The 15,256-nt window shown below is 38.6% G+C and overlaps 3 protein-coding genes and 1 long non-coding RNA gene across 4 annotated transcripts; 2 read left to right on the top strand and 2 right to left on the bottom strand.

Annotated features, from left to right (window-relative positions):
- Positions 1 to 174: 174 nt before the first annotated feature.
- On the top strand, positions 175 to 1,839 carry LOC113296628 (pentatricopeptide repeat-containing protein At4g14190, chloroplastic-like). Its single transcript, XM_026544933.1, has 2 exons — positions 175 to 563; positions 659 to 1,839. The coding sequence occupies exons 1-2, from the start codon at positions 207 to 209 to the stop codon at positions 1,814 to 1,816; spliced, it is 1,515 nt and encodes a 504-aa protein (XP_026400718.1). The 5' UTR covers positions 175 to 206; the 3' UTR covers positions 1,817 to 1,839.
- On the bottom strand, positions 1,822 to 7,349 carry LOC113296629 (protein PRD1). Its single transcript, XM_026544934.1, has 10 exons — positions 6,905 to 7,349; positions 6,745 to 6,829; positions 6,202 to 6,311; positions 5,944 to 6,107; positions 5,404 to 5,715; positions 4,304 to 5,273; positions 3,514 to 4,225; positions 3,151 to 3,431; positions 2,374 to 3,028; positions 1,822 to 2,197 (listed from the first exon to the last, which is right to left on the bottom strand). The coding sequence occupies exons 1-10, from the start codon at positions 7,282 to 7,284 to the stop codon at positions 1,967 to 1,969; spliced, it is 3,900 nt and encodes a 1,299-aa protein (XP_026400719.1). The 5' UTR covers positions 7,285 to 7,349; the 3' UTR covers positions 1,822 to 1,966.
- LOC113296630 lies at positions 5,195 to 6,039 on the top strand. The gene is made up of 3 exons (XR_003333086.1): positions 5,195 to 5,342; positions 5,456 to 5,722; positions 5,900 to 6,039. It is a non-coding gene; the product is annotated as an uncharacterized LOC113296630 (long non-coding RNA).
- A 520-nt stretch (positions 7,350 to 7,869) lies between the features above and the next one.
- LOC113296627 (protein transport protein SEC23-like) lies at positions 7,870 to 13,670 on the bottom strand. The gene is made up of 12 exons (XM_026544932.1): positions 12,625 to 13,670; positions 12,335 to 12,508; positions 11,992 to 12,153; positions 11,187 to 11,329; positions 10,780 to 10,855; positions 10,493 to 10,665; positions 10,311 to 10,392; positions 10,050 to 10,127; positions 9,503 to 9,664; positions 9,124 to 9,387; positions 8,423 to 8,527; positions 7,870 to 8,293 (listed from the first exon to the last, which is right to left on the bottom strand). Exons 1-12 carry the CDS (start codon positions 13,396 to 13,398, stop codon positions 8,147 to 8,149), a joined length of 2,340 nt encoding a protein of 779 aa, XP_026400717.1. The 5' UTR covers positions 13,399 to 13,670; the 3' UTR covers positions 7,870 to 8,146.
- Between the last annotated feature and the right edge of the window lie 1,586 nt (positions 13,671 to 15,256).

Raw genomic sequence — 15,256 nt, 5'->3', positions numbered from 1 at the left:
CTGATTTTAAAATCAGTATCCTCCCAAATGATGGCCGGGAATTTTCCGGCCACACGGTACATGGTGTAAGCAGAGTGTAACAATAAGTGCCATTCAAAAGAGTTGGGCAAATGGTATTGTCCTCGAAAACCATTTCAGAAGGAGGACATCATTATTTCTTCCCAAGACCTCCAAATTGCCTTCTCACTAACAAACAGCAAACCCCCATGAACTCGATTGCTGTTTCATTTACTTTCATCCAAACCCCATTAAACAACAAGAATTGGTGCAAAACCCAGATATTAAAAACCGCACCTTTGAAATCACACACAAGAAATTCCCTATGTTTCTCTTCTTTATCATCTCCAAAACCTTACATTAAACCCTACAACCAAACCCAAGAAAAAGACTCCATAAAACAGAAAACCCAAACTCAAAAGCTGAAAGATTTAGTGAATAAGCTCAATCAAGAGGAATCAAACCCTCTTCAAATCCTCAGAGATGAAGGAGATTGGAGCAAAGATGAGTTCTGGACTGTTATTAGGTTTCTCAAAGAAACCTCTCAGTATAATCAAATTCTTCAGGTATACATACCCTTTGTTTGTTCTTTTATAAATTGATTAAATTTGTTTGTGATTTTACTTTGTAAAGAAACTTAGGGGTGAACGAATTTGTTTAGGTGTTTGAATCATGGAAGAACATGGAGAAAACCCGAATTGATGAAGTTAATTATGAGAAGATTATAGTGTTGTTAGGTGAAGCAGGTCTTATGGAAGAAGCTGTCACTCTTTTGCAAGAAATGAAGGGTCATGGTTTTGGTGCATCTTTGAGAGTTTACAATTGCATGATTCATGGACTTGCCCACGGAGGTGACTTCGAAAATGCGTTAATCTTTTTGAAAGAGATGGTGGAAGAAAGTGGTGTGAAGCCTGGAGTTGAAACTTATAATGGACTTCTTCAAGCTTATGGGAAGTGTAGAATGTATGATGAGATGGGTAAGTGTGTGAAAAGGATGGAGTCGGAAGGTTGTGTGCCTGACTGTGTTACGTATAATTTGCTCATTGTGGAGTTTGCAAAAGGTGGACTGCTCAAAAGAATGGAACGAGCTTATCGAACTATGCAGTCAAAGAGGCTGGATTTGAAAGCTTCGACTTTGTTTGCAATGCTTGAGGCTTATACAGATTTAGGAATTGTAGAGGAGATGGAGAAGATATATCGCAGGGCTTTGAACACGAGGATCTCGTTTGGCGAAAGTTTGATTAGAAAAATAGCTGGAGTTTACATTAAAAGCTTCATGTTTTCAAGGTTAGATGATTTTGGAATTGATATGGCTTCAAGATATGGGAAGAAGGATCTCATTTGGTGTCTTCGGCTTCTTTCTGCGGCTCGTCTTCTTAGTAAAAAAGGCATGGACTCCATTGTTCGGGAGATGGAAACAGCTAAATTTCCATGGAATATAACAACTATGAATATTATGGCTCTCGCGTATCTGAAGATGAAAGATATGAGGCAGTTGGATATATTGCTTTCGCAAGTTCAAGCAAGGGCTGTCAAACCTGATATTATTACTGTGGGAGTTCTATGTGATGCTGCTGTAATCGGCTTTCGTGTGTCTGGGGTAGTTGATTTATGGAGGCGGATGGGCTTCTTAGACAAAAAGGTTGAAATGAACACTGATCCGTTGGTTCTAACTGCTTTTGGGAAGGGTTATTTTCTGAGTAGTTGTGAAGTAATGTATACTTCTGCAGAACCAGAAGAACGAGAAAAGAGAGCCTGGACTTATCGCGATTTCATCGACTTGGTATCCAAACACAAATCAATAGATTCCAGTCATTAAAAATTAGTCATAACAATGTTTATTTGAGACGTTATCGTGGTAGGTTTGGGTTTGAACTGATCGTTTGTGAGATCTGACTCAATATTGTGAGGAACCATATACTGATATACAAGTGATAAATTATATCTATTACACTGTCTGTGCTCACTGTTATTCTCTTTGAGATGCATCCTGGAAAAACAGTTCTATTTCGTCCAACAATCTTCTATTCCTAGATTGGACTCCCCTGGAGATCTCACTTGTTGATGAGCCGGAGGAAATCAATCTGATTAGCAGCCGGCGTACTTTGTCTAGGTCATCTGGGACAGCAACTACCATCTCAAAATGATTTTCTGTAACAATCTCCTCAGAACACTGTGTGTACTCGTGTTGCCTGCAAGCCTGCAATATGACGGAAAAAAGTTATTTGGGTATCTATAATGTTCAAGTGTTTATTCAAAAGTGTATGCAGTTACTGCCTAATGGTAAGCGGTTAAAAAACCATGTGAGAAATCAAGCCTAGGGAAAGGATGCTTAGATACTTTAATAAAGCATGAAATACACCCTGGAAATCTCACCTGGAATACGTTATTGAGACCATCTATCTGCTCTGTCTTCAGGTAATCTGAGATCAACAGTGCTCGGAATAATCGAACCATTTCTTCTGTGACATTATTAGCTGAAAGGTTTTTAACTATACCAGAAATGCAAGAACAATTGACTACAGATCTCATCCAACGAGGCACGGGGTCTAGTCTTAGCAATGCAATTGCTACATGGCTTGCAGCCTTGTGTTGATTTGTGAACAGTTTTGACGCCAAACTTGGAGCTGCCAATGTCAAAGCCAGTTCTTCCACAATCAGCCTGCACCATTTGCTATCTTCAATCAGTCTTGGTTTCTCCCATCCCAAGATTGTTGACAAACAAAGTCCACAATTTATAGCTACTCCTACGTCGTTGTCGAACACCAAGCCTTCCAGAACAGCCATGACAGATTTTAGGTATTTATTGGAGCAATTTAACTCATCACATGTTTTACTTCTCTGATCTGAAATTCTGCTCAACAGTTCCAACAAGCAATTTGAAGCAAGTAACTTCACCAACGGAGTACCAAAATGTAGTAGCCTGCATAAATCATGGCACTGGATGCAGATCATATGAAGTGGCTTTGCTGCACCAGAAGGCTCGAGATTACTTTTCCAGCCAAGAGTCCCTGCAGGGAGAGCATGCATACTGAGCGGAAACAAGGTTAGTGCCAGAATGATGAAAAAGATCAACGTATTTCTTCACAAAATGAGTAAGCAAACAAAAGAATGCGCACTTCAAATTTGATTATTAACCGGAACAAGACTAACCTTTTCAAAGAGCACAAATACAATAGAAGCACAAATATTAGAGTCTCCCCAATCCCTGTACTCTCATCATGGTCAACTAGAGCTGGACCTTTCGAGCAGGCTGTGTGGATGATATTATCGACTGCAGAGATCAAGGGTGTATTGACAAGTATGGCAAGCGAAGCTTCTTTGAATGCTTCCGTGGCGGAGAGGTGAAGGACTAGAGAAAGAATTCCTATCACTAGGAGCCCTTCTTGTTTACAGGTACCTTCTGCCAATGTTGGGATTAAGACTTCCAGCAACTTCACAAGTATAGTGATGACTCAGTTAGCAACTTTACATTTCTTACTAAAATGGATCAAAGAGGGCTTTCAGACAATTTACCTTCGTGGTAAGCAGAAGCCAAATTTCGTGGTCTGAGAGTAGTTCAGGTTTTACTGAGCGTAGAATGTTGAAGATCAGAAGTGCGCAAGTGAAGAAGATCTCGTGTGAAGAATTGTAACTTGAGATGCAACACAAACTGTGGAGTGCATGTCCAATTCCATGCACGCACAATTGATCTGAGGCATCTGGGGAGATGTTTATGATTAGTACCATGAGATTCAGTACTGATGTGGTGTTCTCTACTTGACATTCTTCCTTTTGCAGCTGCGTCAACAAAGAAACTAGCAGTCTTGCTGCGAAGTTGTCTTCTGCTGCAACCAAGTCTGCAAAAAATTTCACATCTACTTTCCCATTCTGGTTGCCAGGTACAGTTATGTGGGCACCATATGGCCAGGTTAATCTGCTGAAATTCAAGATCTGACTAAGCATAGGTGCAGTGACTTTTTCTTGTTGAAACAACCATTTTACTGCCACTGGATGAATTTTTGAAGAAAGCAGATCCCACTCTTTGTCTATTAGATAGAACACGAGCTTTTCAGCCTCTGGACTGTATGGAATCTGGTAACTCGTTTTAGCTTTACCCCTATATAGTGCATATAAGTTTATGAATTGGATCCATATCGTTGAATTGACAACCCCGGAGAGAAAATTGCTTTGGTTGACAAGAATATATTGCTCCAAAGAAGCCAGTACCTGCTTTTCATCTGCAAGTCTGCAAGAAGATCGGAAAGGATAAGAATCAGCAACTGATTATATGATAAAAAAGAACATTAGGATTCTAAATTTATACCTCTCATCATATAAAGAGGCGGTATATAATATTAGAAGAACTGCAGATTGGCAGGAAAGCAAGTCTAAATCATGGCCACTCTTCTGCCCGAGCAGAAAAAGCAAGTCATGGGGATCTGATGGGAGGTGTGGAGCTGCATCTCTGATGGGTTGGCCAGATTCATCCCCTAAAGCCCAATCGACTACTGAACTGAGTATCAGATATACTCTGCATTTCATCTTTTCTGTTGGAAATAACCCCATGCAACCATAGGACAAGCTAAACCAAGCTGATGAAGCCAAAACTTCGGTGAACTTCCTAGCTTGCTGATCAGATCCCTGAAGCAATATTATGTGAAAAGTTTCTAGTATTCCTAAAATGGCGTCTTCCTCCTCCATATCATCTAAAACTCTTCGCAGCCAAGGTAATAGATGGTTCTCACATAAGTCTATGGTACAGCTCATTGACTCTGCAGAGTTCGACACATCATCTCTCTCTTCACTACTGTATGCGTGAGTTTCGTTCAACAGATATAAAGCATACAAAAGAAGATGGTTAGGATGTTTCTGGTGTTCACAAAGACAGGATAAGATTGCATTTCTAGTGGCTTCTTTGGCTGTCGCTAGGAGAGTTGTAATTCCTTCAGAAGATGGACATTGCAGGATAGACCCAAAGATTGAGCAAGCCAACGTGAAGGTCTCTGGAAGCATGCCCATATCACCATTGGTATGTCTCTTGAACATACCTGTCAGGAGCAAAGCCAGCTCTTCAAGTTGAGAACTTGAGACTGTTCCTGGACTGTTCGAGATACAAGTCCAAATAAGCTTCAATGTATGAGATTGGACTGGATGAAAAGGCACTTCAGACACATAATGCAAAACAGGAACCAGAGTTGAAAACCCGATAACAAGCCTTTGGTTGAATTGATTCTCAGCCACTGATAGAAGACCTAGAACCCTGAGGCAAGAAATGACTGCTGGATCTTTGTACCCTGCTACGAATAATGAGACTGGTATTAGCCAACTAAGAAGAGTTTCAAAGTCTGCTTAACTATTGACAGGTGGGTATTTACAAAAATTAATGCATGCAACTCTTCCAGTATGTAGTGCAAGGTTACTTACCTGATAATCTGAGTATTTCGAACACGTAATCGGCAATGTTTTCTTCTACCAGGATTGCTGCACCACTGGTGTTGTGGCCTTCCCTTGATAAGCAATGAAAAATCAAGTCTAGTGTGCCAATCTGGACTTGCGTGTCGGAAGAAAGAAGTGGGCCTTTTATGGCTTCAGCAAACAAGTTCGTCATAGTATTATAATCTGTCGTAGGTCCTGTTGCTTGCATGAAGTTATCTTCTTCTCCAGAACTCCTCCAAGTGTTGTCGTTTGCAAACGTGCTCTCGAAGTACCCCCTTTGAGCTAATACTGTCAGCAGCGCTGAAAGGTAAAATTTTCTTTTGTTACTAAGATAGGAGAGAATGCACAGATTTTATAGGCGCATAAGAAACACATGCAATTTGAGACCAGAGAGTCCAGTTATCTCATACTGCGGCTGATTCTTTGTTAGCGTGAACAGTGCTCAGGTAGTAGTGACAATTCTGAGTTGATTGTTTCCTTTCAGGTAAGGTAATGGAGAAGCTATCTAAGAGGAGATGTAAAACGAACCTATACAGTTTGTACGTACTTCATCACTTTGAGTCTTCATGAGTGCTTCCAGTGATAAACTCAAGAGTTTGGGGCAGTAGATAAGTAAATCCTCTGGATCATCTCCAGCTTGTAATAAAAATACTTTGAACAAAACAAACAGGATTTCTCCACGAATCTCTTCGCTGTGGTAAAATTACAAGAAAATATTACTATACCAGGATTGCCAATAGATGCATGGTTTAAACATTCCATTCAAATGCAAAATGCTGAGTTTACCTTGGCAACTGAAGACCATTGACAAGGTTAGAAATGAGAGCTCCTCTATCTTTGATGTGGACTGAAAGATCATTTTTCTCATTACTTAAGAGAACCCCAAAACAGTGTAGCTGCAGTAAAGAGAGGGAGGAGTTGGTGTCAACTGACCACATTGCAAACTACAGTACAAGGCATGCCAGGAATAAGATTGTAATCATCCAGTGTGGTAGGGGCAGTTGACCCCCCTCTGGGGATGGGCTACAGTATCATTTTACTTTACTCTAAGCCTAAGGCCCATATAGAAAAGAGTGTAAAGAGAGTGCAAACATAATTTGGGCGCACAAATTACCGGACCAATTTGGTTGAAAATTTTCATTTCCCGCCATTAATCTAAATTTTGAATTTCGAATTTCAACATTGAAATTCCAAACCTAAAACGAAAACGCAATCAAAACTTAATAAACATTATCGATCAAAATTAACTTCAAATTGAGCGAAAACAATAAAAAATCAACCATAGAAGTAGGGGATTCAGTGATTTTGAGGGATTTTGTGTTCACTAACCATGTAGATCTGACGACGACTCCAAGCTAACGAACCAGAAGAGAGAAAATCAGAGATCCTGACAATAAATTCACGAGAAACAGATCGATAACCCTCACCACCACCACCATCATCATCAACACTATCCCCTCCTCCTCCACCACCACCACCACCACCACCAGAATAATCAGATTTACATAGAATCGAAATCAAATCAATAGTTTGATTCGCAACAGGTTCATCATCAAAATTAGATAAAACAGATGTGAGCGGATTAATAATTAGATGAATATGAAAAGAAAGAAGTTTATTTAAGAAAACAGTCGACGATGAAATAGCTTGAGATAGTTGTGAAAGTGCGTAAGACATGTGAATAATTGGTGAATCAGGGTTTGAAATTAGGTTAACAAAACATAATATACATATACTTCCTCCTTGTTTCGTTTCAATTCGTAGTGATGATCGATGACCTTGTGAACATGAATTACTTCTATCATCATCTTCATTTTCTCCTGAATCAAAATCTTCTTCTATGAAATCTTCTTCTTCTTCTTCTACCATGTTTGAATCTGTGTAAGTGTAAGGATTTCTTCTTCGAATTCCTTCTCTTCTTCTTTTCAGTATCATTTTTTCTTTCTTTGATTTGAGAAGAGAGAGAAAGAGAGAAGCTGAAATTATGTTAGTTTTGGAAGGTCACTGAGGCAGATTTAACGGTGTAAATCGGATGCATTTTAGCCGAGTCAGAAAAACTGTACTGCCGTCTGACTGACTTTTTCTTTTTTATAGACCAGGGGCCAGGGCTGCAGGGCATTTACATTGTTTGGGTCCGACTCACAATTTGAATCTGACTCAGATGTCAGTTTGTTTTTTCATTGCTTTGATGTCTGGCGCAAGGATATTTGAGTACTTTGTTCATAGGCACATATCTAACCGGATTCAAACGATAGACATGAGTCAGACATAATGATTTGATGTCCGACTCTACCAATTGATAAGTTTTGAGCCAGACATAATGAGTCAGATTCGGATAAAATGAGTCAGACGAGTCAGAAGAAACAAACAACCTGCTAGTGTGGGTGCTGGGAAATATTCAATAGGATTATAAAAGGGCTTGCAGCGCAGCTTGCCGCTATATTAGAATCAAACTGAAGAAAAAACTGTTTTGATTAGTTAAATTTTATATCTAATTCACTTGAACTTGATGGAATTGAACAAGGCTGTAAAAATTGAGGACACAAATCGTGAATGACAGATGAAATTATCTGATCACCATATAAAGAGGCCTCCTACATTGGCCAATAAAAAAAAAAAAGAGAGAAACAGAAGTGGGGGAAAGACTGAAAAATCTCACTCCCAAAAAGTATTTCCACCACATTGAGATCCCAAAAACAAATTCTATAAATAAAACTCTTTCTAATATTTTTTACGACTGCACTGCCAGCCTCTGGAGATGCTCAAAGAACACTTGTAGACTGACATCATCTGTGAAGATTACATCTGAACCAGCGGCAACATCATGTTGGGAGTTGTATGTAGCTGACGGGTTCAATCTCGCCAACAAGAACCTTGCCTGAAACAGAGAGAGAATGTACAGTGTGAAAACAGATCCTGGAATTTAGCTGTGTCCATTAACATGGAAGATGAGTATAGAGAAAAAAGTGACAACAATTTATCAACAAGACATGGATGAAATACAGACCTGGGAGCCATGCTGATCACAAACCACCAGTCTTGGGACGGGGTATCTCTCGTGGACGATATATTGTGCTTCCTCTTGAGGAGCTTGCAGTAATTGGGCAAATGCCTGCAGAACCGATAGAAGGATAAGAGAAAACTACAAGTATTTGGTTATAAACTTTTCACGTCAGTAATTCATGATGGGATTCATCAAAACACTATGGTGTCCAGGATCGCACTAGGAAACATTATGATCACCAACATGACAACAGCATTAAGCTTACTCCTTTTTGTAAGATTATAGCACTCCAAAGCGAAACACATGACGCCAACTTGCTAATGGAACATAAACAGACACTAAAATTTCTTGGGGAAAAAAATTCAATCTATGCATGCATTTTATAAGACATCTAAGTTCAGTTTCAGAAAGAACACAGGAATATTTTGTTGGAAAAAGAAAGTATGACCAAATTTGCAAACAGATTTTGCATTTCTCTTCTGTTATGTTTAATCAACTGTTCTTTACGTGTTAATTGCGTCCTGAAACTCTAATCAGAAGAGCATGTTTTTTTCTAAATGCACTGATAGTCTGATATGCTTATACTCGAGAACGGTGAGAGTAAATGGTCGACAGTTGTTTTGGTTTTTGGAGAACTCGGACGTCACTGAATCAGATGAGTAACCACTTGATACAAAAAATCTTCAGCATGATATAGGGAATACCTGGTGTTCTTGCTGATGATGGTACCCAGAGTTACGCCACTGAGCTATAGTCATCCCATGGAAGACAACCACGCTGAAATATGCATCCAACAACAGGATCCTATCGGCAGCAATAGAAGATACATCGAGCAATGCCGGTGTAGCTCCCATGTTAAATGAATAAGAAAGGAGTGATGGTTGAATCATGACCACAGAATTTTTAATACACTCCCGGTTTAACAACATACGGAAATAAGCTGTCTCGTCAGGACTGTTGTTGAAGACCTGTATAAGAGTTTTGAAAGAAAAAATTCAGAGAGATGTTGATGTACAATGAATGCTTAATCGCCTTCATTTAAAGATCATAATTAATTTACAAAAAAACCCTTCCATGAGTCACCTGTACAAATTGCGAGCGCCTCAAGTTAAACATGAACTGCGGAAATATTGAGAAAGAAGGATTTAATGTAAAAGAAGTCGGGTCATCCTTCCTATAGTCACCAAATCTGGAACAGAGACGTATAAGAGATCGATCTATCCATCTCGTCGCATCGAACTCTTCCTACAGAGAGAAAAAGAAGTGTAATTTTAAACTTATGTCGAAAAAATAATAGATGCATAGAAACTATTAAAGGAAAACACTTCTAATTTGACCAAATTGAATTGATTCTTGACAAAAAAGACTGTATGAATCAACCAGATTAGCTATTAGCAAAACCAACATGTACCCAAACAGTAACTAGCCTAATCAACTATAACCTTCTGATTGTTATTTAGGTTGAATTTTTGACTTCAACATTTCCAGTCTATCCTGGTGTATATGTTTGGAAATGATGGACTAGATAATCTTGACAGGTATGGAAACATGAGAACCTAGTGTGAAAACCCTAATCAATATTTAGCATAAGCACCACCAAACAACAAAATCAATTACAACTGATAAGTACCTCCATCTCCATTTTAAGGGAAGTTAACCTTGCCATGATAACTGCAGCAGCCTCTTGGTCAAATCCTTCTACCAATTCCTGTAAAGACAATATTTCTTAGGATCAAAAGAATAAACAATGATATTACAAAGATAACTTCGAGAAATTAATAAGAACAGTAATCAAGACAAGCAACAACATATAGAACTTAGAAGCATGTGAAAAATAAAAGTTTCAAGGCCAGAAAGTGTTAACTGAAGCCTTGAAATTCTTGCACCTCACCTCTGTACTAACAGCACTATCGACCCACTTTCTTGTAACTGTAGTCACACGTAGCCTCAATTGACCCTCAGGATTCTGATAACTACAGTCATACATGAGATGCAGTCAACACTAAGTAGGAAACATAAAAAAAGCATAGAAATACATGAACAACAGCTCCTTGATGAAAACACTTGGTGTACCTTGTTAGAAACTGTAGGTACAATTGGGGATTTGCAGTTCCTTGTGGGTTTGATCGATCAGTTGGTGAAACATCAAAGAAAACTGTAAAGCAAGTAGTCTTGTCCAGGCCACAGATCTTCCACGATGTTGTGTTTCCCTGCCCAATGACCGTATCGGAAACTGCTGGCCCTTTCTGCAAAACTTGGTGTAATCAGTTAAGGTTGTCTTGCCATTAAGAAAATTAGTTTGAATTCTAGATAGAAAAAACATGTTCTTAATATCATATCCAAAAAGAGCAGATCACAACCTTCTCCAAAGATGTGCAAGGTCCGATAATTCCCTGGATTTTGATTTCCTTCGAACAACTGATCTCGAGGTTGCCACTGTGATAATGCACAGAGGTTATTATGATAACATAAAGGATAAATAAAACAACTCCCAAGCTCCATAATGTCCAGCAGAAAGATGAAAGAATAGCCAAAAACTACAGGACTTAAAAGGAAGAAATATTGAAAATCAAAAAACAAAGGAAAAAGATTGGTTGTTCACTTGGCTATACTACTCATTGGAAAAAGTGCAGGGATCATCAGAGAAAGTTGCACTCTTAATTGAGTTCAATCATGCTCTTCCACCAAAAATTATAACGAATAACACAAAATATCTCCAGGCACTTTCTCAGACAGGCAATTGGTGTATCATTCAGAGAAAACTCACTTGAAAGAAAGGCCAAGTGATTGTTCTCCCTCCTCAAACATGCGTTTGAAGGAGTCTTTAAATACAGAATGTCCAAAGCTTTCAGCCAAAACAACAAGGCCGCCCGTTCTCTCAACAGCAACTTTCATCTCTGCAACCCCGACCTGAACAATTATAATCAAAATGTTATGTATGACATTCGAATTAAAAATCATCTTTCAGCTATATAGAAGTATTCAACCATGTCGAGTGAAATTAAACATATATATTCCAAGGCTTCTCATGTACGCATAAACCGTACGCATAAACCTATTCTCATGTGATTCCCAGAAGTTTTTTTGGATATAATCAAACATCTCATGTGATTCCCAGAAATTATTATTTTTGGATATAATCTAATAAATAGACGAGTTTAAAATCAGGACACCGCAACTCCACAAGTTAAAGTGTCAACGCATAGAATCCATTTTAAGAACTACAACTAAAGAACCATATCTTATTAAATGAAGCAAACTGTTGGGGGTAAAAAACTAAACAATCGCACATAAGCATCAAGGAGAGGACCAATTATTATTTACCGAAAGATATGGGAGAAGAACACAGGTACCATTAACTACCTTCTTAAACACTAAACATAGATGAAATTATAGAACATGATAATTGTGTTTCCATTAATAAAGCAAATATGTGCTTTCCATTAATAAAGCAGTAAAAAGCTTAGACATGACTAAAGTAAAGACCAGCTGCTTGTGCACAAGTGTTTATTACTCGCAGGTAGCCAAAAAATTAAATACTAGAAGATAGTCACAGGAATGCGGCAACAAACCTGATCAAGTGCAGAAGCATAAAGGTCTAAAACGTGACCCTGAGTAACAAGCTGTTTGGCGAGATTTTCATAAAACTTGACAGCTTTACGGAAATGTGGTGCTGCATCCTTGTCAAGATCTTTGTGTGAACGCACTGGTTCAGACAACTCTTTTGACACAATCTGTTGACCACAAAAGTATTAACGTTAATGATTATCAGTAAAGCTGCACATATCAGCAAAAATGTTGCTTAAACATTGGGAAATTGTACATTTGACTTCACTCAGTACTCAGAATATATAATCCATGTTCCAAATTTCATTTGATCATAACACGCACACAAGGAGGATTTATAAGACTTACAGTGCCAGGGCCTTCAGTACATGGCCCACCGACTAATGCAATAATGCGCGCACCAGTTCCAGGCAAGCAAGCTCCTAACAGACCCGCTGCAACACTTAGCGCTACACCTGTGCATCGTGCTGCTCGGTGACCTGGTTGAACTGGCCATTGATCTGGTTGCAATTCGTCCAATACCTGAAATTCAAATATTGACAACAATTAACCACTACAATCAAACCACATTTCTTCCAAATTGACCCAGAATAAGTTTTTCCATAACCTACAAATCTAGCTGTCAAAAATTGACTTACTGAATTAAGGGTGTATTCGCAATCAGCCGCAGGCAACAAGAATCGACTAACACTCGCATTGGCCACAACCCCATTACCAACAGCCCCCCTTTGAGGAAATCCAGGACCCCCAGGAGCAGCTCCTCTTTGAGCTGAAAGACTTAAACCCAATTGATCCAAAATCTGTTCTTTGGTAATCTCTTTTGTACCACGAAAAACATACACTTTCGACAGATCCGCAAACCCTAACTCATGTACTTGAACTTGTGTACCAAATGATACAAACCCAACCAAAGCATGCTCAGGCAACAACCCAATTGCTCTTTTCAAAGCCGATTTCACAAAATCAAGCTCTTCTTCAATCAAACACGTATCAAGTACAAACAAAAATACAGGTGGTGGAGCAGACCCAGACGCAGGATCATTAGGGTTTTGTTGAAATTGTTGTTGGAGATTATATTCAACAGTGGTATATTGTGGGTATAGTTCAGCAGGAACATTCTGTTCAGAAATGGATGAATAATGAGGTGGGAATTGATTTCTCTGGAAACAAAATGGACAGATCCATATTTTAACAGTAAAATCAACACGACAATAGGGATTTAAGATGCATGAACATGATTTACATCTTAATGGTAAATAAGGAAGATTAGGTATATCTTTATGATGCCAGATCGGTGAAATTGAAGCTGCGATTGGAATCACACATTTACTTGCTTCAACTTTAGATCTTGGCCAAACATTCCATGACATACGTACTCCATCAATTCCTTCTGCATCCATCTCTCCTGCCATCTCTTCGATAAATTAAATCAAATCAAAATTGAATTACAAAAAAATTTCTGATTTTTTCTGATTTTTTTTTTTTTTTTTTGAAGGAATTGTAGGGTTTCTCCTTTGATCTGTTTAGTGGGGAGGATGAAGAAGGAGACCCCTTGACGGAGATGGGAAGGGGTCACCGGAGGTAAACTCGATTAGGGAAGAAGAAGAAGGTGAGAGAGAGAGGATCAGAGAAATTATGAAGAGAAAATAAAAGACAGATTTTGACTTCAAGGGCATACCTTGGAAATCGCTGGAGTTTTTTTACTATTTATATGGTCGATTTTTGGGTAGCGGTAATTTCTTATGTGGATTTTTTTGGTAGGATTCGGATTTGGAAGATGTATTTGTAGGAGGAGAAGGTTTTGATTGGATGGATGATGCCACACAGGTGTTCGGGGGTAAGAAAACGTTATACAAACAAGCCTATAATTTAATTTTATATATTTTTCGAAAAAGTGGCAAAAACCACAACTGTATTGATAAACACACTCCGATTCAAAGTCGGAATCAGTTACACGACATACCATGAGATTTCTCACCATTACAAGTATTTCAACCAGGCAACAAACATAAGCATAAGAAATCAACTGAACAATACAGTTACAAGATGTGAGGCAGTATCCTGACCATTTCAGACAATTTTCTATGTATCAGAACAGGTTTAAATTGTCTGGTTTGGATTAAAAGTAACTCATTCAAACCATATAACACAACTACAGTCAGTGGGGATGCTGGGATCCAAAGATCCAACCATTTCTCAAAGGTTTTTATAAAAATATGGTACAACAGATGCCCCAGGTATAAACGGATCCAAAAATCCACCCATTAGTCAAATGTTTTTTCAAAGTAACAGTAAAGGTAACATATATAACCTGAATCGGTCATTGGATAACGAACACGGTATGAATCGGTACCGAGCTTCATCGGGATCGGTCTGAAACTCTTAGTTGTTGGTATCTTATGTGGCTTATGTGGCTTCAATGTCTTCAGTGTCGTTATTGGTGTCTTAGAACCTGTTGCTGCTGTTGTTGCCTTTTGGGGACATGTAACTGAAAGTCTAAAACCATATATGGGGATCCTATAAACCAAGTATGTAAGAGGATTTAACTGTGAGGCCCTATAAATTTTCAAATGTATGTAATGTTAGGTTTCTCCATTTCTTTCACTTTTGTCTTCTTTATCTAATAAACTTATTGTCTGTGAAGTTGTCCCTATACAGAGAGCACTGCATACCCCGCATCATTCGACTTTGTAAGCATTCTTAAAAATCAATGTTTTAATCTATTATGGGGGGATCATGCACGGACTCTTTTGGATGGTGGCTTTCATATATCGGAACCGGCAACTGATGCTGGTGATCATCCGCCCATTACTCCTACAGCTGCAATAACTACGACAGTGTTTCATATGGTTGGAGACTGTTCGAGTATATCTGTAACCATTTCTATTAAGGTAGTTGACTTTTGGTGTTAAAGTTGTTATTGCATTTTAAAGCTGTTATTGCATTTTGTTAGTTTATACTTTGTTGTTTATCTGGGTTTTGTTTGTGGTTGTTGTGCGCCAATGCTTCCGAGTCTATATTGTACAAGGTCAATATTTCACACATATTAATTCCCATTTGGGCATAATTTCTTCTTGCCAATTTACAATTATGTGTCTTCAGAAAACTCTTTATAATATGAGGATTTTCGTTGTCATACATGCTACATTATATATTTTCGTTGTGCTTGTAAGTCCTGATGCCTCTTTGGACCTAAAGAACTTTAAAGTGGAACAGCTTGACCTCAGATTCTCAAATACTGCGAAATGTGGATGTTTTTATATCCATGAC

This window comes from Papaver somniferum, chromosome 7 (genome assembly GCF_003573695.1).
Source record: "Papaver somniferum cultivar HN1 chromosome 7, ASM357369v1, whole genome shotgun sequence".
Taxonomy (NCBI): domain Eukaryota; kingdom Viridiplantae; phylum Streptophyta; class Magnoliopsida; order Ranunculales; family Papaveraceae; genus Papaver; species Papaver somniferum.
The sequence above is the reverse complement of the archived record's forward strand: the minus strand, read 5'-3'. Positions and strand labels throughout refer to the sequence as shown.